The 25494-nt window shown below is 52.0% G+C and overlaps 11 protein-coding genes across 11 annotated transcripts; 3 read left to right on the top strand and 8 right to left on the bottom strand.

Annotated features, from left to right (window-relative positions):
* Window positions 1-356: 356 nt before the first annotated feature.
* On the top strand, window positions 357-2077 carry JN550_007084 (uncharacterized protein; the record flags this gene model as incomplete). The annotated part of the gene is made up of 5 exons (XM_049318896.1): window positions 357-437; window positions 499-621; window positions 673-1167; window positions 1221-1897; window positions 1954-2077. The coding sequence occupies 5 exons, from the start codon at window positions 357-359 to the stop codon at window positions 2075-2077; spliced, it is 1500 nt and encodes a 499-aa protein (XP_049170979.1).
* Window positions 2078-3529: 1452 nt separating this feature from the next.
* Window positions 3530-4777, top strand: JN550_007083 (uncharacterized protein; the record flags this gene model as incomplete). Its single annotated transcript, XM_049318895.1, has 1 exon — window positions 3530-4777. One exon carries the CDS (start codon window positions 3530-3532, stop codon window positions 4775-4777), a length of 1248 nt encoding a protein of 415 aa, XP_049170978.1.
* A 148-nt stretch (window positions 4778-4925) lies between these two features.
* Window positions 4926-5792, bottom strand: JN550_007082 (uncharacterized protein; the record flags this gene model as incomplete). Its single annotated transcript, XM_049318893.1, has 1 exon — window positions 4926-5792. One exon carries the CDS (start codon window positions 5790-5792, stop codon window positions 4926-4928), a length of 867 nt encoding a protein of 288 aa, XP_049170977.1.
* A 595-nt stretch (window positions 5793-6387) lies between these two features.
* Window positions 6388-7621, bottom strand: JN550_007081 (uncharacterized protein; the record flags this gene model as incomplete). Its single annotated transcript, XM_049318892.1, has 4 exons — window positions 6388-6703; window positions 6810-6935; window positions 7005-7247; window positions 7305-7621. The coding sequence occupies 4 exons, from the start codon at window positions 7619-7621 to the stop codon at window positions 6388-6390; spliced, it is 1002 nt and encodes a 333-aa protein (XP_049170976.1).
* A 1593-nt stretch (window positions 7622-9214) lies between these two features.
* JN550_007080 (uncharacterized protein) lies at window positions 9215-9774 on the bottom strand (the record flags this gene model as incomplete). The annotated part of the gene is made up of 2 exons (XM_049318891.1): window positions 9215-9618; window positions 9672-9774. 2 exons carry the CDS (start codon window positions 9772-9774, stop codon window positions 9215-9217), a joined length of 507 nt encoding a protein of 168 aa, XP_049170975.1.
* Window positions 9775-10534: 760 nt separating this feature from the next.
* JN550_007079 (uncharacterized protein) lies at window positions 10535-12116 on the bottom strand (the record flags this gene model as incomplete). Its single annotated transcript, XM_049318890.1, has 6 exons — window positions 10535-10670; window positions 10723-10932; window positions 10991-11488; window positions 11659-11831; window positions 11887-11961; window positions 12012-12116. The coding sequence occupies 6 exons, from the start codon at window positions 12114-12116 to the stop codon at window positions 10535-10537; spliced, it is 1197 nt and encodes a 398-aa protein (XP_049170974.1).
* Window positions 12117-12367: 251 nt separating this feature from the next.
* JN550_007078 (uncharacterized protein) lies at window positions 12368-16386 on the bottom strand (the record flags this gene model as incomplete). The annotated part of the gene is made up of 7 exons (XM_049318889.1): window positions 12368-13369; window positions 13458-13623; window positions 14199-14615; window positions 14689-14957; window positions 15016-15262; window positions 15325-15938; window positions 16000-16386. 7 exons carry the CDS (start codon window positions 16384-16386, stop codon window positions 12368-12370), a joined length of 3102 nt encoding a protein of 1033 aa, XP_049170973.1.
* A 613-nt stretch (window positions 16387-16999) lies between these two features.
* JN550_007077 (uncharacterized protein) lies at window positions 17000-17764 on the bottom strand (the record flags this gene model as incomplete). Its single annotated transcript, XM_049318888.1, has 1 exon — window positions 17000-17764. One exon carries the CDS (start codon window positions 17762-17764, stop codon window positions 17000-17002), a length of 765 nt encoding a protein of 254 aa, XP_049170972.1.
* A 1024-nt stretch (window positions 17765-18788) lies between these two features.
* On the bottom strand, window positions 18789-22013 carry JN550_007076 (uncharacterized protein; the record flags this gene model as incomplete). Its single annotated transcript, XM_049318887.1, has 2 exons — window positions 18789-19469; window positions 19521-22013. The coding sequence occupies 2 exons, from the start codon at window positions 22011-22013 to the stop codon at window positions 18789-18791; spliced, it is 3174 nt and encodes a 1057-aa protein (XP_049170971.1).
* A 581-nt stretch (window positions 22014-22594) lies between these two features.
* On the top strand, window positions 22595-23209 carry JN550_007075 (uncharacterized protein; the record flags this gene model as incomplete). Its single annotated transcript, XM_049318886.1, has 1 exon — window positions 22595-23209. One exon carries the CDS (start codon window positions 22595-22597, stop codon window positions 23207-23209), a length of 615 nt encoding a protein of 204 aa, XP_049170970.1.
* Window positions 23210-23318: 109 nt separating this feature from the next.
* Window positions 23319-24594, bottom strand: JN550_007074 (uncharacterized protein; the record flags this gene model as incomplete). The annotated part of the gene is made up of 2 exons (XM_049318885.1): window positions 23319-24227; window positions 24289-24594. 2 exons carry the CDS (start codon window positions 24592-24594, stop codon window positions 23319-23321), a joined length of 1215 nt encoding a protein of 404 aa, XP_049170969.1.
* Window positions 24595-25494: the final 900 nt, after the last annotated feature.

Below are 25494 nucleotides of genomic sequence, written 5' to 3'. Positions count from 1 at the left end.
CACTCAGGCTAGAAGCGCACCGCACGTGCATCACCCTGGCGTTGCCCGTATCAAAGCCTGCCGTGACTCTGGTGAGTCCGCCGCAATGAGATGGTGCAATGACATGAATGAAAAGGAAGAAACGCCGATGGAGTTGTAGCTCCGGCTCCCTAATGCCATCACCGCAATCCATAGCAGCACGCAGCTAGGGCCTTCCTTCCTTGTTCACGTCCTGCAGGCTGTTTGGCGGATTTGTTTACCTCACCTGTTTTCTACTCAGATTGTCCTACACTTGTTGAAACTTGAACGCAACCATTCATACTCCCAGTGGACAACAAATTCGGTCAACGAACAAGCCAATGAACTCGGCGTTCGAGATGGCACCTGCAGACCCGAGGATGGACGAGAAACCCACTGTCGAAGATGCTGAGCAGCAGAGGGCTGCCGAGCCGGTTTCTGTAAGTTTTGATCCATCCTGTTGCGTTGGCCAGTCGCAGAATTCTCACCCACACTGTCTAGAATGGCGTCGCGGGCATCAGCGAGGAGCATCGGCGATACTTGATGGGACGCCATGGGAGTCTGACACTGGAACCAGTACCCAGTATGGATCCAGCCGATCCATATAACTGGCCCAGGAGCATGGTGCGTCGTCGTGAACATGTCATTCACTGCTATCGCTAACCTGAATAATAGAAAACCACGAACCTCGTCTTGGTGGCTTTCCACGCCATGATGGGAACCTTCACCGCCGCGGCCATCTTGCCGGCGTTCACCGACATAGCCAAGGACCTCCATATCGAAGTTCAGCAAGCCAGTTACCTGACCTCACTGGTAATCGCTATCCTAGGTGTTGCGCCGCTGTTATGGCGACCGCTCTCTAACATTTACGGACGCCGTCCCATCTTCCTGATATCTCTGATCTGCAGTCTGATCGGAAATGTCGGGTGTGCGAAGAGTACATCCTACTCCACCATGTGCCTTTGTCGGGCGATTACTGCCTTCTTCATCAGTCCAGCCGGCGCCATCGGTAGTGCCGTGGTTTCCGAGATGTTCTTCAAGAAGGAGCGCGCCACCTGGATGGGCGCCTGGACTATCATGGTGACTCTCGGCGTTCCCGTCGCACCCTTCATATTCGGTTTTGTTGCTCTCCGAGTTGACTACCGCTGGATCTACTGGATCTTGGCAATTGTAAGCAAACCGTGCCTCCATGACCTGACCACTCAAGTGCTAATCTTTTCTAGATAAATGCCGCCCAGTTTATCCTGTACTTCTTTCTCGGCCCCGAGACGCTGTACCGACGCGACTTCAATTTCAAACCTAGTGGAAAACGACTCACGTCTCAGTATTTCAGGTTCGGCCGCATAAACCCCGAGCCAATAAAGTGGCAAGACTTTATCCAACCCTTGATATACTTCACCAAACCCGTCGTTTTGATGCCCGCCGTGGCATATGCCATGGTCTTCCTCTGGTGCAACATCATGCCCACGATCGAGATCCCGCAAATCTTTCCTGAGCGCTACGGCTTCAATACGCAGCAGGTTGGTCTGCAGTTCCTGTCTTTCATCCTCGGTTCCATCATCGGAGAGCAGCTTGGTGGTCGTGCATCGGACTGGTGGATGAACAGCCGCCAGAAGAAGACGGGTTCCGCGGTACCACCTGAGTATCGGTTGTGGCTCAGCTACCTGGGTTTGGCCTTGTCAATCACCGGTGTGATTGTGTTCCTGGTCCAGACATACTATGCCACGACCTCGTGGAACATCACCCCACTGGTGGGTACGACAATCGGGGCAGTGGGTAACCAGATCGTCACAACCGTGTACATCACCTACTCTGTTGACTGCTTTCGAGAGGATGCCGCTAGCATCGGTGTTTTCGTCACTTTTGTTCGACAGATCTGGGGTTTTATCGGACCTTTCTGGTAAGTCGGTAGCGCAGATTCCCCGTTCCAGATAGATATTCTGACTTCGTCTCCAGGTTCCCGCAACTGATTGAGGCCGCTGGAATGCTTGGTACAGCCGGTGTTGCTACGGCGATGATTGTAGTCTTCTCCCTCATTCCAACAATATATCTCCAGTGGAGGGGGCGCAATATGCACTAGATTGTGCGACAGGACCGCTTGTTTGCGGTGGCAGGTTGGACGAGCAGGATCTGAACGATCCTTCATGTTTGCTCGAAACGGCAGGAACAAATAGAATATAGCACCAAGAAGAATTGCAGCATGCTGTGTGTGCTTTCCTTTTTAGCAGCTGATTGCCAAACGTGACCGGTGCCGTTATTCCAGGGCTATTGGCCCATCGACAACAAGCACGACCAAATGCCGAGCTTGTAGAGCCGTTTCCAGCATCAGCTGAAGTTGTTACACAATCAACGGGTCCGTATTTGTTTTTCAATCAGATGGTGAAATACTGCACGACCATAGCACCCCTCCGAATGAAACCGACAGATGGAGTTGTCAATCTGCTCACTGCCAGTTCTGCCACAGTAGGTCTGGTAATAGAAATGGCGGCTTACTATGTCGTAAAGTATCATGTTGTAGCAAGAGCTATGGAAGCGATGCCAGATTGCGTGCAAGGACTAAGCTTCACTACACGAGAGAGCGTGCCGTACCTCAACAGGGTGGTGAAAAAGGGTCGAGGCGAGCGTAATATTGTCTTCCAACATAGAGATTGACCTTACTTGGAAGTACAAAAGGTGATTACATGCTCTCATTAGTCATTTACTCAGACCTGTGCCTAATGGCAGAGTTCTTTTCAATGAGTACTTCATGCTCGGAGGTGCAAAAGTACCTAATAGCTTCCAGCTTTGAGTCTTTAAGGCTTTGCTGATATGTGGCACTTAGCAGACCTTACTTATTATGGTCTCGCGGCTGATGCATCATGGCTAGACCATTTTCTCTGTTGCTGGAAGCTTCGAGCTTCTCCGCTGAAGTGAGAGTAGTTCTGATGCTCTGGGAATACAGGAGAAGTGTCTTTCGAAAGGCTGCTATGACTGCCACGCAGTTAACTTTGTCAAGTGTGAGATGTGGTTCAGCCTTGGTCGGCTTTGTGGTGCCTTCCCTTGCCTGCTGGCACAAAATGTGACAGACACGGATTTGAGACTGGTTAATTTTCATTATGCTTCACATCCGGGTAGGTCTAAGAAATTCAAGGTCGTTAAGGAGGCCAAAAAATTTTTACGACCCTTATAAGCGACTCGGATTACTGCTAGGGGCTCGTATAGGCGTTTACGGCCAGGTACTGCGCGTGCTGTTGCATGTGATTTTGAAATCACGAAGAAGAATCCAGAATACAGAAGATGAGTGCTTTGTACCTAAGGCATGTCTTTTAGTACACAAATCCCACATGAAAGTCGAGCCACCAACCCAGCAACAACACTACAGATGAAACTTTGCATTCATCAATGTGAGCAACCGCGTTATTTGTTCGCTTACCATGCAAACATCGGATCACTATCTTGCACGCGTAATTGAACTGCTTCAATTTCGCGTCAACACCATACGGAACCCTCACCTCACCGTGTCAACAATTCAAAAAGTTATCGCTAACCAACAATGGAGTCGGAAGGCAGGATGGGTCCTCCGCTGCCACCGTCATCCGCAATCATGCCAAGTCCCCCACCCCGAAAGCTGGTCACCGTCCGCCGTATCTCACAATTGACGCAAATTAAGCGCAGTCGGTTCGAAGTGGCCACGGTGGATGGGTGGAATGTGGTCGTTGAGAAGGGCCTGTATACAATCGGCGAGCTGATAGTCTACTTCGAGATAGATTCCTTCTTGCCCGAAGACGACGATCGCTATTGGGAGTACACCATCAGTGGATCCATTCAAGAGTACCTTGGCAAGCGTGGGACTGTGGTCAGGACGCGCCTTCATCTAAGACACATTTCCCAGGGTGTCATATTTCCCTTGAACACATTTCCAGAGATCATTCAAGACATGAGAGCGCAGTGCAAAGCACCGGGCCCCCATAATGCAGCAGAGATCGAGAAAAAAATGATGGACATCGACTACGCTGGCTTACTGGGAATCAAGAAATTCGAGGAGCACTTCTTGGATGATGGCGTGAGCTATGGGTACCCGCCCATTTTCTTCCCTCAGCCTGGTTGTGAGCGTGCACAGAATGTCGTCAGCTTGTTTGAGCAGTACGGCAATGAAGATTTCCACGTCACCGAGAAGGTAGATGGTATTCCGATTACTGTCTACCATGTAGACCCCCAGTCACAATGGTTTGCGGCTTTGCCTCGTGGGGCCGACACCAAGGGTGCCGAACGACCTCACCTCGGCGTGTGCAGCAGATCGGTTGACTATATGGAGGTCGACAATTCGATCCCCTGGAAAGCCGCTCGGGAACAGGGCATCATCTCCAAAGTGCCGCGTATTGGTGCTCTTTGTGCAGCTGCTAGCCACCGAAACGGCGGCAACAACTTCGCCATCCAGGGAGAGCTTTGTGGAGACGGGATCATGGGGAACAGTATGCAGTTTCACAAAGGACAGCACCGTTTCTTTGCTTTCGGAATCTACGATATCGATAAACAGAAGTGGCTGCATCCTCAACAGACCTTCCAAATCTGCAAAAGTTTGCATATCGACCATGTTCCGGTCATCACACGAAAGAAGCTGAACCATTTCGCAAAAGATACTGATGAACTGCTGCGAAAGGCTGAGGGACGAGGTGTCAATGGAAGCAACCGTGAGGGGCTGGTCTTTCGAACTTTGAACAGTACTTTCAGTTTTAAAGCCATCTCGAACAGCTGGCTACTAGAATACGGACACCTCAAGAGCACTCCAGACCAATGGTAAAGATGTTTCTTTGGAACAGGAACATAGCGGCGTAGATCGGACGCGCGCACTATGAAAGCGTATACTAATCGCGAACGAAACAAGTGAATCTAGATGAAAGGGAAGAAAGTTTCGTGAAAAAGCATAGACAGCAAATACGGCTATGAACTCAGAAGATTCCATACTTCTGAATAAATGTTTCGATGTACCTAGCAATCTTATCTTCATTTGTCTCCAAAGCGAAGTGGCTCGCATCCAAAAAGTGCAACTCGAACTTTTTCACATCACGTGCGAAAGCCTCAGCGCCTGGTGGTATGAAGAAGCCATCATTCTTTCCCCAGACAGCCAGCACGGGAACGCCAGACGCCCGGAAATACTCATGGAATTTTGGGTATAAGGCCACATTATTCCTATAATCGTAGAACAGGTCCAGTTGGATCTCTTTGTTTCCAGCCCGATCCATTAGTGCCTGGTCTAAGTAGTAGGCCTCGGGCTGAATCGCTGCAGGATGTGGTGATCCGTCGACGTATTGTGATTTGGTCCCTTCGAGTGTCAAGAACGGCCGGATACCATCTCGATCAGGCTGCGCACCAGTCACCCAGTACTTTTGAATTGGGGCCCAGCTATCCCCAAGGCCTTCCTCGTATGCATTTCCATTCTGGGTGAAAATGGCTGCAATAAGCTCCGGCCGGCTGAGAGCGAGCCTCAATCCCACAGGCGCGCCGTAGTCAAATATGTATATGGCAAACTTGGTGAGTTCCAAGGCGTCCACGAACGCTTCCACGGTCTTGGCGATATTGGCGAAGCTGTACTGGTAGTTCCTTCCAGTGGGGACTTCGGTAAATCCGAACCCAGGAAAATCAGGTGCGATTACGCGATATGATTTTGCTAGGAGCGGGATAAGGTTTCGGAATTGGTGAGACGACGACGGAAAGCCATGAAGGAGCAGTATGACAGGCGCAGACTCAGAGCCGGCATATCGATAGAAGACCTTTGCGCCGTCGGCTTCTACAGTGGCGGTCGAGTAAGTCGACATTTTGACAAGAGGCTAGTGGCGCAAAACTTAGTAAATCAATGTTGTTTAATGATGACCGGTTATTGAACTGTGTTGAATTCGTAAAGGACAGCGGATGATTATCTATCGGTTGCTTTTATATTTCGTTGGCTTGTGTTAGAAAACCTTGGACGAGCTTACTCATCACCGTCCTGGCAGCATCCCTGTTGACCGGCGCCCTTTTGCCCGCGCGCCCTTCAAGGTTCGCCCCGCGTTACGATGCCAGGAATGGATATTGGTAATCAGCGCCTTGTGAACCTTTCCTCCTCCGGTAGATTATATTCCAAATAGTATCTCCTTCAAAAACTGTTCCGTAGCTCACATGTCACTCCATACTCAGAGCTAGGCCTACTTTACTATTTACGATCTAGGTATGTAGCGATCATGTATAGGCCCCATTCTGCCATCAACTGACGTCCACGGGCACTGCTGGTAGCGGCAGCAATCGGAACGGGGTAAGAAGTCATTCAGTCACAATCAAAGCGTCTCCAAGTTAAACAGTGCTAAATTTGTCAATTCGTCAATATCAGCGACAGTATGTGGCAAATGATCACACAATCGTCTTCCCTGCCCTTTCTCAGCAGTTGCTACTCAAGCTCTTGACAATACAGTGAGTGCCGTCATTCCCAGATGAGACCTTGGTGGGTTCATCGCCCTTGTTATTACCCTTGTAATTGTCGCAACTCTTACCCTTATTCTGGCAACTGTTTGTGATGGTGCAAGAGTCGCCATAGTTGCCGTTGATGCCACAAAGTACACCGCCATTGAGTGCAACGGTGTTGTCAATCACGATATGCCGAGCATTTCCGTTGTTGTCGCAATTGCCACAGGATCGTGACAATTTCCCGTAGTCTTGGGCGTAAAAGTTCTTGATCTGGACCGTGCCAAAACCGCTATGGGGGCCGTCGTCAGCGCAATTGAACTATTCGCTGTTCTGAGATCCCTCCAAATCGCAGGCGCCCAGAACCTCCTAGTCATACTCAGGACATGATCACTTACTTGAACTGGACGATTTTATCTGACGCGGCAAATGCCCCTCCGCCGTTTATGTAAGATGTGCCGCTTGACTGCTTGAATGTGATAGCATCCTCGCAGACATCCTGCCACCAGACGTTGTTGATCGTGCTGCAAAGCGCACTGTTAGACTATGGCCCTAGGAATTGTGGCAAACAGATAAGAGAGATGATGAAATACCAAGTTCCCTGGCAATGCACCCCCTCGGCTTGATTTGGACCGATGATGACATTTGATAAGGTTGCCCCATCCTTGAGAACGAAGATAGCGTCATCTTCGCCTGTCTCTGACTGTCCTTGACAGACCTTCGTAGACCGGTCGTATTTCTTCATGCCTCCATCGAAGCTGCCGCTCACGGTGATGGGCTTAGACGTCGAGGTGGCCCCGGAGGAAGCAGGAAGTTTGGTAGTGAGGCCTGTGGGACTGCACATGTAGATCAGCGAATATACATGGCGACTGCCAGCCATTGGTGTGACTTACGTGGATCCGCTCCCACCTGTATTAGTCGGCTTCGCCGTTGTAATGGAGGTCTTGATTGTTGTTGAAGTTGCAGTTGGCGTTGCTCCTCCACCCCCACCCCCAGTGGTATAACAGCTACACTCCTTTGAGATTTGTGAAGGTTTGTTCCCGAAGTTGCTGGCCCAAGATGGTAGCTCAGCAGTGGCAGTGACTACAGCGTTCATGAATGTGGCACAGTCGGCTACATGGGCGCTGATGTAGCTGGCACAAGCGTTCGAGTCTGGGTTTGAGCAGCCCAGTACGGCCGGAAGAAGGCCAACAATGGCGTACTTGCGCATATTGACGAACTGATAATCAAAGAGAGACGAAACGAGAAATCGGTTTATCCTATTTGGTCCGCTTCAATGAGATACCCAAGAACATTGTGATCGGCACTGAGTATTTATACAGTTACAAGCTGTGTATATCTCATCAACCAAACGTTTGAGCCGCTACAATTGGAGCGAAGGGATCTTCCGGTCATCATTCCACCACTAGCACGATCCGAATGTCTCATACTCCTATTATGCACATTGTGTTACGAGTTGCTTATCCATTGGGGTGGCTTGTATAAGAATCCAGTTGCCGCACGTGGCACATTTCCATGAAGCAAAAGCCGAACTGACAGAAGATAAGAGAAGGAAGGCATCCTAAGTGACATCCTCAGAGCAAGAAATATGTATTGCTGACAGATGAGCCAATCATTGTATGTCTAGGAACTGGGGTCGACAGATTAATAGACACCTGACTTCGAAGGTTTGTTCTCATTCGCGTACGCATCCCAAAATCCAGGCATGCCAGCTGGTCGGAGAATACTTCACTCATTCCCACTTGCCCTCATCCGCCTATGATTCGAAAGCAATGGAGTAGCATTCATTGATTGGAGCTATATGCATATGCATCTAGGGACCGTGGACTCGAACAATCCTTGCTGCGATTTGTTTCAGGGAACAGACCAAACGCCTTCGCTAACACGGCAATATGGCAACAAATTATCAGTAATGAGAAAGAACAATGACATTAGGCAGGGGGCAAAAATCTTCCTTGACGAGAAACCATGATTGAGTGTACCGTCATTGCACAGCCTTTGGAAGAGAGTTTGACTGGACCCGGCGTCCATCATTATTGAAGTGACCCTCATTTATAGCTTGGCTCGGGCTTACAATCCTAAATTCCCAAAATAGAGTCGTGCAGTGGAATTATCAGACACTTCGGTATGTTCCACATATTGTGCCCACTGTGTTCTCGTTCAGTAAGCCCTTGGCATTTTGCGGAGCATGCTCCATCAAGCATAGCAGCTTTATCCTGCCCGAGTGCATTAAATGCCACCAATTATGCCAAACGCCAAGATATGACAGGTAACGCCACCCCCGGAAAATGGCCATTACAGAGGCCGGCAACCAGGTTGCAGATATGCTGTTACACGACTTTGTGATCCAGGGTACCCGGTTCGAGGTCAATTTTGCGAAGAAAGGACTTCAACGGCAAAGCAATGTTGCATCTACCGTTTGCCGCTTGAGTCAGCCTTGAATCGATCCTTCGGATAGTAAGGGCGGCCAGATCACAAGGTAATTGCCCCATGCGCCTCAGCCAAATACATGGGCCTTGACTGATTCAAGGTCAGCGTCGTGGCGTTGCCGAAATACAAGCCTCCCGCCGGGGGAATATATTTGGTAGAGCCGCCCGAGCCGGAAGGCCCAGTGTCCAACCTAGACCGCATTAAACATGTGTACTTGTTGGCACACGTTGCCTAGCTATGTTTCTAATGCATATTGACATACTAGTGCAAATCACAGATGTAGCCTGTTAATTACCAACGCGATTCACGACAAAAGCAGATTTGGTTACGATATTACTTCTCCTGACCAACCCGGAAAACAAAGTTGTGCCAATTACACAATCTGCTTAACCTTTCCAGTCTCTACTTCATAGACCCAGCCGCTGACAGTCACATCCTTCGGAATAGTCTCAGTCTTCTTGATGAACTCGACGTCGTCCCTCACAGCCTGTTCCAGGTCCGAAAAGGGCAAGAAGTTGAGAGTCCCGATCTCGGCAGCGGCAGAAGCGCCGAGGTTCTTCTTGACGAGCCCATGAGCGTCCTCGTTGGAGAACGTCAGCATGCCACACCCGGTATGCTTGACAAGTAGGATCTCCTTTGTGCCGAGGAGCTGCTCTGATATGATGATGGAACGCTGCGCGTCCTTGGCGCTGGCACCGGCGTTGCGGATAACATGCGCGTCGCCGAGGTCGATGCCGAATGCTGCGGCAGGATCAATGCGCGCGTCCATGCATGTTACTAGGAGGGGTCAGTTCAATTACTTTTCTCAGTTAATAACCGTTGTAACCCACAGACGAGGTATGCCTTTGCAGGGGGAAGTGCTAAATGTCCTTTCGTGAACTTTGACGCATACTCCTCATTCTTCTCCACCAGATTCTTCTGGATTGCAGACATGGGTTTATTTGCGATGAGGCTTTGGCTACGCCTGGTAGGTTTAATGCTTCAGGTTCCCCTTCAGCTGAACTTGAGGAGAGTAGCAGCGACGCCTCAATTTATAGACCCAGATCGACGAGAAGTGCATGTCACTCCCACTAGGGCAGTAGATCACAAACTGAGAGGGTTAGCCCCGTGCGTTAGCATCATCATGAAGCTGAATGTGGTAATCCTGGTCTGTGCATTTGGCTGAAATGAGGGGTCACCGATAGATAGGCCAGCTCGTCATCATGTGTACAAGCACGCAATGGAAGTCAGCTCTAATAGCTTTAAGTAGCGATGGCCACTGAGGCTTTATTTGATGAGTCTTGTTCGCGTTTGGGCACCAAAGCTCATCGCCGCTGGCGTCAGCGGTATTTGTAAACAGGGAGATAGTTCGGGGTCGGCTCGGCTGTCCGGCGTTACATGACATTTGAGACCTGTAGTATCTGTACCAAAACACGTCTTTATTGGTAGAAACAACTGTGATTCAAGAAATCGATCTAGATTATTCTTCCCGTTACTTGAGTCTTTATCTTGGTGGTCACCGACTGTCATCTGCACTCTGCAGCCAAAGTCACCAACAGCTAGAAAGGCGAGGACTCCTGGTAGCTATCACGCCTGTTTGTAGATATTGGCAACTCTTTCATTTCACCGTTGGGATCGACGAGCATTTTTGACATGCTCCATATTGTACAAGCGTGCTAAGTAACCCAATTCTGCTCAAGCTAAGGTTGTGAGCCTAGAATTTCGGTTTGCTGGGTATTGTTGACATGAAACGCCCGGTGTCTATCTTGAAATCCAAGAGTTTTGCAAGCCAGTTCAAAATGATGAAGAACGACTGGGGTTCGCCCATATGTTCCTCGTTGGGGACAAAGCTGCATGTTTGTTGAGTAGTTAATCGCTAACAGAACAAGCAAGGGAACTCACCGAGCTTCTTTAGGCCCGCCATGCTGAAGGCATAGATAATAGTCGTCAATTGGGAATATACCATCGTTCATCCCATTCACTAGTAGCAGCTTTGTGCAAGATTTATCCAAGGTCCCATCGTAAAGTAAAGAGTACCGATTGATCGCTTCCTTCTTGAAGCGTTCGAAGTCCGTCCCGTAGCCAAACTTATGGCATAGAGTGTGGGCCAGGCTGTAATGCATTTAGCTTAGAAAATCCGTAAAAAAGCCTCATGCATCCATATACTCACTCGAATGGGTATTCACGGGTATCAGCATGCTCAAGCCATTCAGGACTGAACATGTAATGACAGCCACCCCCGTGAGCCACAACACCCTTTAGCTTCTTCGCATGGGTGTGAGCCAACCTGATGCTGTAATATCCACCAGTGCTGAAACCCCAGTTTACAATCTGAGCCTGGTCAATCGCATCCTGCTTGGCAATCCACTCAAACATGCTATCCCAAACTCGATCAGGGCTTGTAGGATCAGAAGGTGCTCCCGGATTGTCGCCAGTCCCAGGAATCTCGACGATCAGAGTAGCGCAACCAACCTGGCGCCATCCCTCCTTCCATACCGCAAGTTCTGTCCTATACCCATCGAGACCAGTGAAGATGATCACTAGTGGCACCCTGTGGGAATTTGAAGCCTCTGCCGGGAGATGGTAAAACCCGGGAAGAACTTGGCCCTCGCCTTCAATGCGGTTCGTGTGAGGAATATCTACCTGAATCATGGGAAACTCATGCAGCCTGTACGTGCATTAGCCATCACATACATAGTATTGAATGGAGCATATGATGATATACTCTAGTCCTTTGCGAGAAGCTTCCTTCCCTGCACTCCATGCATGCCGTTGCTGCTCAGATCGAGGTGCAGGAAAGCGAGCTATGCGATATAGGGTAGACCCTCGACTACCTACATTAGTACAAAGGCGCTAATGCAGGCACAAGTTGTGACCAACAGATATAGCTCTGACGCTTTCTCTCGCTGGCCGTCATTCTCTGCAGCTACCGCTTGCTTGACGAGTTCCTCTGCCTTGGGAAAAAAGCACTTCGCGTATTCGTCCCAGTCGTACGGCTCTTTGAGACCTTTCTGCGCTGAATAAGTGGCGCTGAAACATCATGCATTTGCAAAGAGTTCTGCTGACCTTGATAATGTCCGCGGCTACGGGCTCAAAATCCTGGATTGCCCCAAACATGAAAGGGTACACACCCATAGCACACTACACTACCATCAGTTGATGAAGCCGTCAAACCTCCAATCTGGACCTACTGGCTGTTTCCACTTTGTCTCCCACAGCGTTTTGAAACTCGCGTGATGAGGGGCAACCGTGTCCAGCTCATCTTGAATGAAATACTTGCCACCTGTATTGGCCATCGTCGTTGATGATTTCTCGGCGTGCGTCTGTATGCAAGCTCCACGTGTCAATTAAGTTGGTAAAGAAGACGAGCGTCGTGTGGAAGCAATGACAGCAAGAAACACGCAGTTGTAAGACATGTCATATGGGGTTGAAACTAGTGCAGGTCCGGAAAGCAACTTGCGGACCGGACCTGCATGTGGGGGATGCCGCTACGAGTGGGCACCGTATAGCTCACGCTTACGTCCTTGGCTGTTGCGCTAAATAAATTCTACAAAGCATCTGGAAACTGATCTACAAAAGGTTCTCCGGCCATCATGGCTTCAGCGTTCATCCTCACACTCCATCGTACTACATCCGTCGATGCTTCCTGGAACCCTTCGCCATGATCCGAGATGTCACTGTTGGCGCTCTTTGGACCGGCGAACCGGTGGTGTTGGAATAATGCCGGTTGTAATGTAAGGCAATTGTGATACTTCCTGTCTTCTACCCCTTCGCAGAACCATCGTAGAAGAATATCGAACGCCGCGTTGAAGTTTTTGAGTCCAACCTGATGCAACATCTGCCGAGCTCCCTTTTGGGACACGGCATAGCCAAGAGAGCAGATTCCATCCTGAACATGATGCACGACTCGAGTATGATTGCTGTACTGCTCTTTCACATCGTTCGGGTTTGACAAGGTCCATAGATGCTGCTGCTGGGGCACTGTGTCATCTGCTTGTACCACACGCCCTCTCGGGATAACTGTGTTATCTTCAAATGGGAAGTGCATTCCGCAGTGGCCCAACCAAAATGCGTCCCAATTGTCACCAAATGGTGATATTCTTGGGGCAACTGTCTTAGGGAGACGACCAAAGGCGAGCTCGGGGGTCATCGATTCCGATCCCGCAGGCGGCCTGGGAAACGTCGGGTCGGCAAACGCTGCTTCAGAACGGTGAAGAGGTTGGGTCAACGCTTGTGTTGCTAGTGCAAAGGATCGAAGCTGGTCCCTTATCCTGACATCCCAGTCCGCGTCGTCTTCTAGTATCAATGCTGATGAGAGATTTCTTCTCACCACTTCCTGTATGGCATTCATGTGTCCCCGCCATGACCCGACGGAAGGATCTGGAAGTCGGCCTTGTCCGGGGCGGGTCGGAATCGCCTTGTCTGGTACGGCACTTCCCACGACACCGTCGATAAATTCGATCTCCAGGCCGCTCAGTGCAGCGGCCAGAACCATACTATCTCGGCGGTCGGTCCGTGAAGGAAGTCCAACAACGAAGATCTTCTCGAACTGTGTTTGGGTGACGTATGTCAATATCGTCACAGCTCAATTGCGTGCAATGGGCTCCAGCGAAGAGCTACAACACACAAAGACTTACCCCCAATGTGCCATTTTGAATATCGTTAATTAGGTGTCTGTCTTTGCTTTCGGTCTTGGAACCGAAGTACGTTGGCACGCGTGGCAGTGCTCGGCGCGTTTGAATTAGCAGTATTGCCAATATGAGAAGGGTCCCTATTGCACCAAACGTCAGGTTTGACGGCCGCCTGACAGACATAGCCAAATCAATCGCGAGGAAGATCCACAGTACAGTCGAAGAATTGTTGAAGATTTCAGAAGCCTCGAACTACTGCTGGGAAATACAGGCAGCTTTCTGTTGGCCCTGACGCACTGCCATGCCATCCCATGGTGGGGCGGCGCCTAGAATTATGTCCAAGTCATTGGTTGAAGGCAGGGGTTCGGCGGCAAATCAGGCACAACCAACACGACCAACTTAAAAATGGGGCCAATAGGGTCCCCTGGCTTTTAATAGCAACGGCCCGGAGACTCGGGTCGGCATTGCGAACGGGCATTGTAATGAAAGAGTTATCGCGGGTCTCTTAACAGTACATTGAGACGGTTGATAAGAAGCCATACATTTGATATCGACCTGGACAAGGACCACTCAATTGCACACGACTTCTAACCACCCCAGTCCCCTTCTGGTTAACCATTGTATAGAGATATAGCCTTGAGGTCATCACAATGAGCTCCAACGAAAGCGCATATTCGATTAGGAACTTGTCTATTTCGGCCCTTCAGGCTGCGAAGAATTATTTTCTAATGTTCGCAGAAATTATACCTCTCGTCATGCCAATCAAGATCCGTAGATTCCTGCGATACAGTGCGCTCTTCCATGAGCTTCTCTCGGTGTTCTCTAGCCTCTTCCACGCTCATTCCCGGTACATACAATTTGGGTTGAGCGATGCTCGAGGGCTCAGGTGGGAGGCTACTAGCACTGAGGCCTATGCCGCTACTTCCAATAATTCCCTTTTCTTGAAGCAGCCGAACCAGTCCGGTTGGGAGCTTTGAGAGAGCCTCTTCCTCGGAGACGGGAGATGGACCGAGCAGCGCGTCTACCCACCAATCCTGCTGCTGTGGTGGGACATTGGCAGTAGAGATGATGCGCAGGTGAGGGTCGACGAGCCAAAGGGCGATAAACCTTCTGTGACCAGGCTTGGTGGGGTCTACAAGTCTAAAAGGAGAGACGCAATGCTGGCTACAGGGACGAGTAAACACATTAGTAGAATTTTGGGGCCGATCAGGACTGCTCTCAGCACATGGAAGCTTACAAAATATGTGGAAATGCCAAGAGACGACCCTCAGGCGTTTCGACACTACCGTAGTTCTGGATGCAAGGCGCGGAATTAGGCGAAAGTCTTGTTCCGTACACTCTTTCCAGCCATTTATAGGAGTCCTGTGGGACACGAAACTCGTCGTCTTCCATGCCGGTATCCGAGTCTGTCCTCATTCGGAAAGCGAGACTACTTGTAGTGATGTTCTCGCTGTCAAGATAGTAGAGCGCAGTGGCACAAATCCTCTCGTTCATCAGCCCTTCGAGCTGCATTATGGGTGAGTACGTAGACTTGCATTGTTGTGGATAAGAAAGGAGAACTTACATGCCAGGATCCCGACGGAAATGTTGGCTTTTCCGGCGTAAGTTCAATAGAAGCCATCTTGACAATTATCTGAAGGCCGGAACTATTGAACTTTTCCTGAAGCCTCAGTGATGGCTTGTAGTCAATATTCTCAAAAGGTAGAGGTTGCGGCTGTACAGGCTCGCGAAGAGAATCAACCTCATCTGAATGAACGGCAATGCCAGCAACTTCTGACTCGATTGGAGTCCAATTGTCCTCATTATCATCACTAGATGTGCCGCTATATTAGCTTATCTTCGTCATCTCTGGTAGAAGCAAAACGTCACTTACTTGGCGTCATGATCTAGTTTAAAGCGCGATGACACGCGGCCTGCCCGGATTCTAGGGTTCGTGTCATCAGGGAAGGCGAGGCATTGATTCCACATTGGAATAGCTTTCTCCACCAACTTTTCCAAGGTGCTATATATACTTCGGTGCTCGTTAGGATGGAGATTGTTGACATAGCTAGTGAACTTCACCGAGCCAGCATCGTCGACCGCCACATTAGCCGGTAGCCATTGGTAATTTCTCGACCACAGTTCACCAAAATAGACTCTCACATCCGGGTGGTGATCTGGGTGCTTGATAATGTAACCCCTTCCAGCCCAACCGTATACAGCATCATTGACGCCAACGACTTCGCTTTGAAAGACTCGAGACGAGCCATAGACAAGCGGATACATGGACGGGTGTACGAGATTCTGTACTTTCTCATCCGTGCCGGGATGCCAGTCTGGAAACTCGGCTTGGTCCGCTTTCAGTTCGTCGAAAGCCCTGCGAAGGGTGCTACGTAGCTCAGGGTCAACCAGGGTATCCGACTTGGCAACAGACGCCTCGGCTTCCAACGTGGGCACTATGCCGGATTCTGCAAAATACCGAGCTTTGTTCTGGAGCTCTTTAACGCACTATTGAACAGAAGAACCAAAGGTCAGTGGTGTCGTCAATTGGTTGTTGCCGTGAGCTTACGTAGTCAAAAATCTCATCAGTAATTATGTTCTTCAGGGGACGGATTTGGGAGACAGCAGATAGCTCCTCCAAGTATTCGCCTTGTGCCTCACTCGGGTCAAAACTCTTGCCGCCACTGGCTTGTTTCCAGAGCGCGTCGTCCGGGAAGTCAAGAGCTTCTTTGCGCCATTTGGCCAGGATATGCTCATCGAACACCTTCTTGTTCCACTCGGGCTTATCAGTCAGTCGGTCCAGAATAACCATCATTGCAACCTCTCGAACAGGAAGCAATGACGAGACAGCTTCTCCGCAATGGACGTCCATGCCCACGGGGAAAGAGTCCTTTCCTGAGCAATCCTCCTCCAAGGCACTGCCCAGACCTGGATAGAGTCGCCTTGTGGTGCTCATTGTGTCTGTGGGACTGGAAAAGGGGAGAGGCTCTTCACGTGTGTATAGGCTACGGTCTAGCGATACAGCCGGATCTCATGTGGCAACTATACATCATTGAACCAAGACGGTTCATAAAAGGATCAAAACGAATACAGAATGGCGATAAGGCTCTTCTAGGCCTTTAGAAACGGAACAATGGCTCGAGATCTCGACGAGGCAGTCGCCTAATGCCTAGCATAAAAAAACAGCTGAAGTGGTCCCAACAGTGGGGCTGAAGCGCTGTCTAAGGGACACAAACCCCTGACTTAACCACCAGGGCAATGTCTGAGGTGGTGAATAGCGCTTGTAGGGCAGCTAGACACCAGCCGTTAGCTACTACCAACCAAGGGACCTACCTAACTAAAGGTAGTTAGGTGTCTCACGGCCCGGCCAGAATCATTTCCACCCGCCAGGGTTATCCCTCCAATTTTGCTCCCATAACTTGGCTCGTTCCGCAACGGCCATGAGATCGTGAGTTAATCAGACACATAATGATGAGATAGCTTTACGGTTGAATATTGAGGCTTAATATCGCAAGCTTCAGACAGACGCTCCCATGCTGACTTGTGGGAAACAGTGCGAGTTGCTGTAGCTACGACATTACGAGCCCACCGTCGACGATGACCTGCTGCCCTGTAATCGCGTTGGCCCATGGACTCGCAAAGAACAACACTGCCCCAGCAAGGTCGTCGGGGGTAGTCACCCTCCTCAGCGGCGTGGCGGCGGCAATCTGATCAAACACCTCGCTGGGCGTCGCACTGCTTGCATCCGTAACCTTGAGCAGCCCGCCAGCCACCAAGTTGCAGGTGATGTTCTTTGGGCCCAGCTCCGCGGCCATCGAGTGTGTGAAGGCCAGCAGGGCGCCTTTCGCCGCGCAGTAGTCCTGATACGGCACCACGGGGTTCTGCACGAGATTGCTGCCGATATTGATGATACGCCCCCGGCCAAGTTTCTCGAACCCGGGAAGTGCGGCTTTGGTGGTATTCAAGGCGCCTTGGACTGCGACTCGTAGTTGTTTGTCAAAGTCGCCCCATTCAATCGTGCCCAGGCTCTTTCGGCCGTTGCCATTGAACTTGAAATCCGCCAGCGCGTTATTCACCACAACACTTATGGGCTCGGCAAATTGGCGCTCGGCCTGTTCGAAGAGCGACAACACTTGTTCTGCGTCAGTCACGTCGGCTTGAATAGCGATGCCTCCGAGATCTTTCGCAATTTCCTGTGTCCTGGGGTAGGAGTCGGGCCCGCTGCAGTTAAGCACCAATCGACACCCTTCCGTGTGGAAAGCTCGCGCTATTGCAAGTCCGAGGCCACGGCTGGAACCTGTCACTAAAACGACCTGATCAGACAGTTTCGACATAGTATATGGTATGTTGAAGTCTCTTTTAGGCGGGATGGGTGAAGTCACAGAGTTTGCTCGACACAGAGCAGTGAGGGGGAAGATCCAAGCAACTAAACTAGTACATTCACTAACGAAGCATTAACGAATAGGGACATTCTGTCACTTGAAACCGGCCCATTTCCTCTATCCTGGTGAATTTGTTGGGCGACTTGTGCTTTCTGGACATTCCAGAGCAGGCTGGTCAGCGAAAACCGTCGACCTCAGCGCCGTAGTTGACCGACGATAGGCATGAAGGCACGCCCAAGACCTGCATATGGTTTGATACTACGACAATCGCTGTAAACCGAAGTCAGAGAGTCAGTCCTGCACCGATATGATGGTGGAATGGTTGCATAGAAATCAACCGTGGCAGAGTGCGAGGCGGGGGGAGCCCATAGTCTAAGAAGGGGGATGAGTGTATGAGGCAATTTGGGCTATATCTACGCAGATATAGTTCCGGATGGGAGGAACCGGGAAATTCAGCATCTTAATAACAGGTAGCCGGTGAATTCAGAGTATTGACACACTGCCGACTCCTACTGCCCCCTACGAAAAAGAGTTAATTCATCCTGATTGGTGCATATGAACACAATGGCGGTCGCAGAGAGTATAATGTCGTTGTGGTTGGAAGTATGGGCGCCTCGTTTTACAGAACGAGCCCAGTAAAACCAATGACGCAAAAGGGCTTGGATCAAAGCCAAGTGACAAACTGGCAATGGATTCTTGGTCCATTACCCGACACATTCCCTCTGAAGGGACTAGAGTGCAGCGACAGAGCCGGAGCCTTTTATGCAAGTCAAACTAACGGGCGGAAAGACAAATGTATTAGCTCAGTTGATATCGGGCAATGATAGCTGTAAAGACAACGACGACACACGGCCCGATGCATGCCGTTTTATAAACGCCCCGTAAATGCAGCACGACGAACGCTATGTATGTATGTATGTATGTATGTATGTATGACATGGTACAAACACCACCAGTGACCAGGCCTGACCGCCGCCTACCAGATGCGCTTGGCGATCATCTCGTACCGCGTGACTTTCTCGAGGCCGTCGTCACCAATCTCCATCTTCTTGGCCATTTGGTCGCCCTTGCGCTCGCGCTCGCGCATGCGCTTCAGGCCCTCCGGGTCGTCCGCATAGATCAGCTTGCGGCGCTCGTCGCCGACCTCGACCATGCCCCATCCACCGACGCGCTTGCCCGGTTGGAAGAAGCTCTCGCGCTTCTCCTGGCCGTTGGCGATGGCCTGCTCTTGGGCCTGGCAGGAGGCGTAGCGCTCGCGTGCGTACTTCAGCAGCGCCATGCCGAGGAGGAGCTTCACGAGAAGCAGGACGAGCCAGGCGAGGAAAAAGAAGGTGAGCATGGTGAGCAGGGCGACCGCGTCGTCTGACGTGAAGGACCAGAATGAGCGAGGCTCTCCGTCGGCGTATGGGGATCCATACACTGCGCGGCCAAGGGCGTTCCGCAGTAGATGGTCCAGTCGGTCAAGAGCTGCTATCATGGCTGGCGAGGAAGGGAGAGAAGACTCGACAGAAAGCTCCGTTGTGGCCGTCGGCATGGGAGGAGGGAGATGGGTTGCCAAAAACATGTGATATATTTGCACCGAAGCTCGAATGAAGAGGCATGATAGCGGGAGGAGTGGAAGTCCGATTCTGCGGGTGAGAGCAGGGGCGCCGAAAGCCTAACTCTTGTTAGATATCTTCATTCTTGGCTCAGGAGAGCATCGACTTACATTGGTGTAGTAATCCTTGCAAAAGATGTCAAGCATTCTGCGGTACACGGTCGGCTTCACGTTGTTGAATTTGTTGACGTATGCATGCTTGATCCAATCGACCAACATCTCGCTTCCAATGACGATGAGAAACGGGGAGAGCACTTCCCCGGAGAATAGCCATGACGGCAGTAGGGTGAAGCTCGCGGGAAGATTCGATGAAGTGTGGATGGGACCCGGACCTGCCATGCCGGGGTCTGCTTCGCTGCCAGCACCCGGCACTGACAGCCCGCCGACCTCAACGATGTTCCTCATACCTATGATGATCAGGATAATCCACAGCTGGAACCGTTCCACAACGTCGCTGCAAGTCAACTGGAAAAGGTTCTCCTTCTCGATCTTCTTGAAGACACTGCCCTTGATCTCAACAAACTGGTTCGACATGAGCAGCGACAATAAGGCATTGGAGTATGAGTTGACAGCCACGTTCAAGGTGATGACCTGGTAGAAAAGGCACACAGCATGGACAACATTGTAGATCAGCGACAGTATGAACATGCCAAATGGGAGTAGAATCTTGGAGCGTCCGAGGCTGTTTCGTGACAAAGTCTCGGAGCTGAACAGACACTCCAATATATCTTGGCCAATCGCCGAGAGCAGCCGGTCTCCAACCTCGAGGAGGTTGAAGATGACGTACAACTTCATGGCAGACTGGGCACGGATGAAGTGATACATCCGGCTAGCGTCAATAGTCATCAGGGCCAACGAGCTGCAGACTATGACAGCGCCTTGGAGGAGATCAGCCTTGTGATAAGGGGTAAGATCCGATGGCATGGACTTTGTTCTTCGATGTCGAAAGACGCCAGGCGGGTTCCTCGGCATTGCGTGTTTCGGAGGGCGCAAGGCAGCATTGCCGTTGAGGCGGATGTTGTCCAGAGATTCGGAGGCATTGCTCGTCTCTCTGGCACGACTTTGACTCCTTTCAACCTCGCTGGTAGACTGGCTGCTGCTGGTCCTGCTTCTAGAAGGACGCGACGATGACCGGCCTCTCCGGCCTCTCCTCCACAAGCGCCAGATACCCTGCCACACAAAGCCCGTAACCCACTTGACCTCTTTCCAAAACATGTAAGCCCACCATTTCACTAGCACGCCTACAGCAATGACAAATCGCAGAGGCAGCAGAGTGAAAGTATACAGGAAGGCGTCTAAGCAAGCCAGAGCGCCAAAGGTGAGGGTAGCTTCCAGGTAGGGAGGAAGCAGGAGAGCGTTTAGCAGTCTCTCGAACTTGACAGCGCTGGACTCGTACGGAACGTCTACAGATGAGTGGCGGTAGATATAGAGAGGGCTGGGCCGGACGCCAGCCAGTTCCAGTTGCAGATGGGTGTGCAACGACATGGGCGGCAGCGGGATTGCCGGTTGTATGGGAGCGGCCGGGGCGAGCTGGACATCCTCCCTCTCTTCCATGGGAGTTTTGTCTGCTCTGCGAGGTGCTGGTGTTGTCCGCTTGGGGATCGGTGTGATGTTGCTGGAACTACCCAGATTCAAGGGCGGAGGCCTTGCTGCCGGGTTGAAGGAATTCCGTCGGGTGGTGCTTGGGGTCGTGAGAGTCGCGCTGCCCACTGTAGGTCTTCGCGTGATGGGCGGCTGCGAGAGGGTACGAGAAGCAGCCGGGGGCCGTCTCGAGTCGGGAGCACCCGCATTCCTGAGGGCCGCATTGCTGTTCTCGGAAAAGTATCGCGATCGCACAGGTTCGGGCAGTGTTTTCGACATGGGCGCTGGCAACTTGACAAAGCCGTTCTGGTTGGCCTGGTTCTGTATTTCGTTCTGCAGCTGCTCGGCCATAGAAGGGCGGGTGCCGGCCTCGACGATGCCAGCAGACATCGGATATTCAACTCCGTTTGGTTTGCGCTGACTCGAGACGGGCGATTGGGGAGGAACGACAGCAATGGGCAGGGAATCTGGCGAGGTGGCCAGGGCCTGCATTTGGGATGCCGACAGCTTGCGCACATTCCCATTCCCAGTCGTGTCGCTTCTGCTGGTGGACGGTGTTCTGGGCTTGGCTGTCGAGTCGCTTGGTTTCGTCGGTGAGGCCTCGGCAGGGGCGTCCTCGCCAGCAGAGGAGGACGAGGATTCGTCGCTGCTGTTGGTTGAGGACTCGGTGGACGAGGACGTGTTTTCCTTTGTCTCTTGGCTGTCCGCAATGCCGGAGGCATCGGTGCCGTCATTTGTCGAGTCGTCGTGCTTCAGCTTGCCTGGGTCCGCCCCGGGCGGTGTGCTGGAGGTCGAGGGCGCCATCTCGAGTACTGGGAAAGCTTCGACAGCGGGCGAGGGACGAGGCGATGGAAGCTGCCTCGTTTCTACGTCTCCATCGACGTCCCTGTCCTGACCACGATCCCCATCTCGCTCGTCTAGGCTCTTCGGCACGCTACTGCCAGTCCGGTCGTCCTTTTCTCCCTCCTGCCATGCTGGTCCGGGTTGATGCAGCTGATGGGCTGCCATTACTGATGCCGCCATTGTCGCAAGAGTCGCATCGGTCGGGGGGGCATCTTACTGGCACGGAGAAGTGGTGTTGCGGGCGTCAATACTGGTTTCGAGGGGTTTGCAAGATGTCTTGTTCGACGATGCATCCAATCCGGCTGACGTCGCATTCCGCCAGGGTCAGAGGTCGAGGTCACACGGAGGGAGATCTACTGTCGAACAGGCCAAGGCGAGCCAGGTATCGATAAGCAGCCCAGCGGCCCAGAGCCCAGTAGCTGCGTGTCTCAGTGGGCTAAGTTTAGCAGTGTCTTGCAGGGGACCGCCGGACAGTCAAACAGTGTGCGAGCATCAGACTACGCTAGATGTCGATCCCTACGTGCATCACAGGTCCCTGAATCTGCCTGTGGGACTGGCCATTCAGCGGTCCCAGTTGACGTCACTTGCATATAGAGGGGGCAGCCGTACTGTCTACCAACTGTTTCAATCACTGTGCATGGGGATGATTCATTGTTGACTGTAAATGATTCACTCTTGACTGCAAGTACAAATTGCAGCTGGCTCTTAGGTACCAAATCTTGAGAACGCACTGCACCTTGCTTGGGACTCCAAATTTGGTCATGTCAGCAAGAGTAACAACACAGCGCCTGGCATTGGACCTCTGTCCTCCCCGGGACAGCTCGTTCTGGCCGGCATACGTAGCCATCCGAGCAGATCCCTCGTGGCAGCAGCAAGTATGGCATGCAACATATCCACCAGAAAATCCACGTAGAGTGTACGAGAGAAACAGCACTCTGGTTGACAGACGGGGCCACGGCATCTGGGCTGTGTCTAAACGTCACTCCGATGCGACCGTTGTCAACCACAGCGGCGGTGACGACCGGGCAACAGAATGGGTAGGTTGGATTGGTTATCGCAACCTAGACGACGCATCACCGCAATCAGCTAAATGGCCACCCCCACCAGGTACCCTGGAGGTCTATATCGGGTTTTCAAGGGAGCATTGGGGGAATGGCTATGGTACGGAGGCATTAAAGGGGCTAGTGGACGATGCGTTCAGCAAGCACCTGGTCAAGGGGCGCCTGACTGCTTGCATACTAGAAGACAACCCGGCTTCAGAAAGATGTTTTGAGGCAGCTGGTTTTTTGCGAACTTCCGAAGACCTGCGGTACGAAGACGAGGGTGGCTATTGGGTCTTGGGGAGGGAAGAGTGGGAGAAGAGGAAGGATCCGTGATAGACCAGTTCACCAAGAAGTCAACACCATGGCGATCACTACATGCGTCACATCACGGCCCTTTTCTAGTTGGTCAGAAGGGTCAGGAGATTCATGTTGAATTCGCATTTCAAGCCGCTTCTTTGGGCGGCGACTTCTGATGGCTCCTCATAGGAACGAAGCCCCACCTGTCAAACATCTCCTTGTCCTCGTCGTAGCCGTTGCACTCCGTCGTCAGCATCTTCTCGCCTGTAAAGATGGCGTTCGCACCCGCCATAAAGCACAGCGCCTGCTTCTCCTCGGACATGGTCTTCCGGCCCGCCGCGATGCGCACGATGGTAGCCGGCATGAGGACCCGGGCCGTCGCGATCGTGCGCAGCATCTCCGGGAACTTGACCGACTCCTGTTCGCCCAGGGGCGTGCCCTTGATCGGCACCAGGGCGTTCACGGGAAAGCTCTCCGGGTGCGTTGGAAGGGTCGAGACCGTGTGCAGCAGCCCGATGCGGTCAGTTGTCGTCTCCCCCAGGCCGAGGATCCCACCGGAACAGACGTTGATTCCGGCGCCGCGGACGTATCCCAGAGTCCGTAGTCTCTCATCGTATGTACGTGTCGAGATCACGGAAGGGTAGAATTCGCGGCTGGTGTCGACATTGTGGTTGTAGGCCGTGAGACCGGCCGCTTTCAGCTCGTGCGCTTGCTCCTGGTCGATCATGCCCAGTGTCACGCAGGCCTCCATCCCCATGCCGCGGACTCCTTGGATCATAGCAATGACATTCTTGAGACTGTTCTTCCTCCCACGCATATCCCTCCAGGCGGCGCCCATGCAGAAGCGTGTACTGCCATTCTCCTTGGCGATCCGGGCCGCAGCTAGGACCGACTCGACGGTCTCAACTTTCTTGGCTTGCAGACCCGTTCCCTTCTGGTACCGCGTGGACTGGGCGCAGTACTTGCAGTCCTCGGTACATCCACCCGTCTTGATGTTCATCAGGGTGCATAGTTGGACCTCTGCAGGATCGTGGAAGCGGCGATGAAGAAGGCTCTGTCCCCGAAGATATGTAAGTCACTGTATAAGGGAGACTCAGTGGCATATGTCGACTAACCGCTTGGTGCACCAGCTCCATCAGAGGCTCATTGTAAATCGCTGCGATCTCGTCCCTGGTCCAGTTGTTCCGTGGGGCCGTTGCTGCTATAGCATCGCACAGCACCTTGTTTTCCTTCACATTAGAAGCCACATTTCCAGCTCTCACTGAACCCGGGCTGGCGGTGGGAAATGTCGATTTAGTCCAAGATGGCTCCTCGGCTCCAACAGCAGCGTATGTACGACTATTGGCGGCAGCTATCGGCTTCGATACGGCGGGCACTATGCGTGCCGCCCAACGCCGAGCGCTAGGACGGAACGGGAGCATTTTCTCGAAGCAGAACCTTGTCTCAAGTGTACCTAGGTAGTATAGGTGCCACTTGACGGTATAGACGGACGACAGGTCTCCCAGGAACAGGAAATGAGCGGGAATTGCGATCCTTTGAACCAGCTTCTGCCCCGCATGGGCATGAGCCCGCGCGGTCTTGTCATAATACCTCAAGGTAGCATGTGGGTGGTCCGTAGAGCCGAGTCCAATTACGAACCAGCGTTTAGTAACGGAACTTGGTATGCAGCTCACCAAATGTGGCATAGGAGGTGTATGACGAACCACAGTGGTGCCCAACAGCTAAGAAATCTACCTGCATAAGTAGCCGTTGATCTTGGTACGGGAAGATCATCCCCAAAGTTTGAGATCCGAGGGATAGTCCGCCTGGTCCTTCACGCCAATCGAACCACCTGATTGCACAACGAGAGGAATGGAGCCTCCTCTCAGCTGCTCGCGCCAGAGAGTTAAGACTTGCTACCTATTGGATAGATATCCTCGGCCATTCCATTTCATGTGCTGAGCTTCCCTTCCTTCGGGATCTCAGTTCGCAGGGCCATGAAGCTTAAATTGGGGTACCCCTGGCACCAAATCAGCTAAAATGCCGCGTCCCGGTGGGCAGCGGGCGCTAAACCTTAGCGTCTCAACGCCCGGCAGTTCCCCATCTGGCCTCGTGCTCGCTGCCATCCCAGCAACGATCAGTCGATCCGAAACGGGAGGCCGGGGCGAATCGAACCAGCAAACCGTGAATGAGCCGCAGCAGGGCACCTCCTTGACACACCAACCGTCTCTGTCACGGAAGATCGCGACATGTGCGGATAATGACCGCGGGCTCGCCTTCTGGAAGCCTGCCGCATGGAGGCATTGAGCAGCGGCCGGCGCTACAGAATGGGCCAAATCCAG

Source organism: Neoarthrinium moseri, assembly GCF_022829205.1.
Source record: "Neoarthrinium moseri strain CBS 164.80 chromosome Unknown scaffold26_Wmoseri_CBS_16480, whole genome shotgun sequence".
Lineage (NCBI taxonomy): Eukaryota > Fungi > Ascomycota > Sordariomycetes > Amphisphaeriales > Apiosporaceae > Neoarthrinium > Neoarthrinium moseri.
This window is presented reverse-complemented; position numbering and strand designations above follow the sequence as displayed.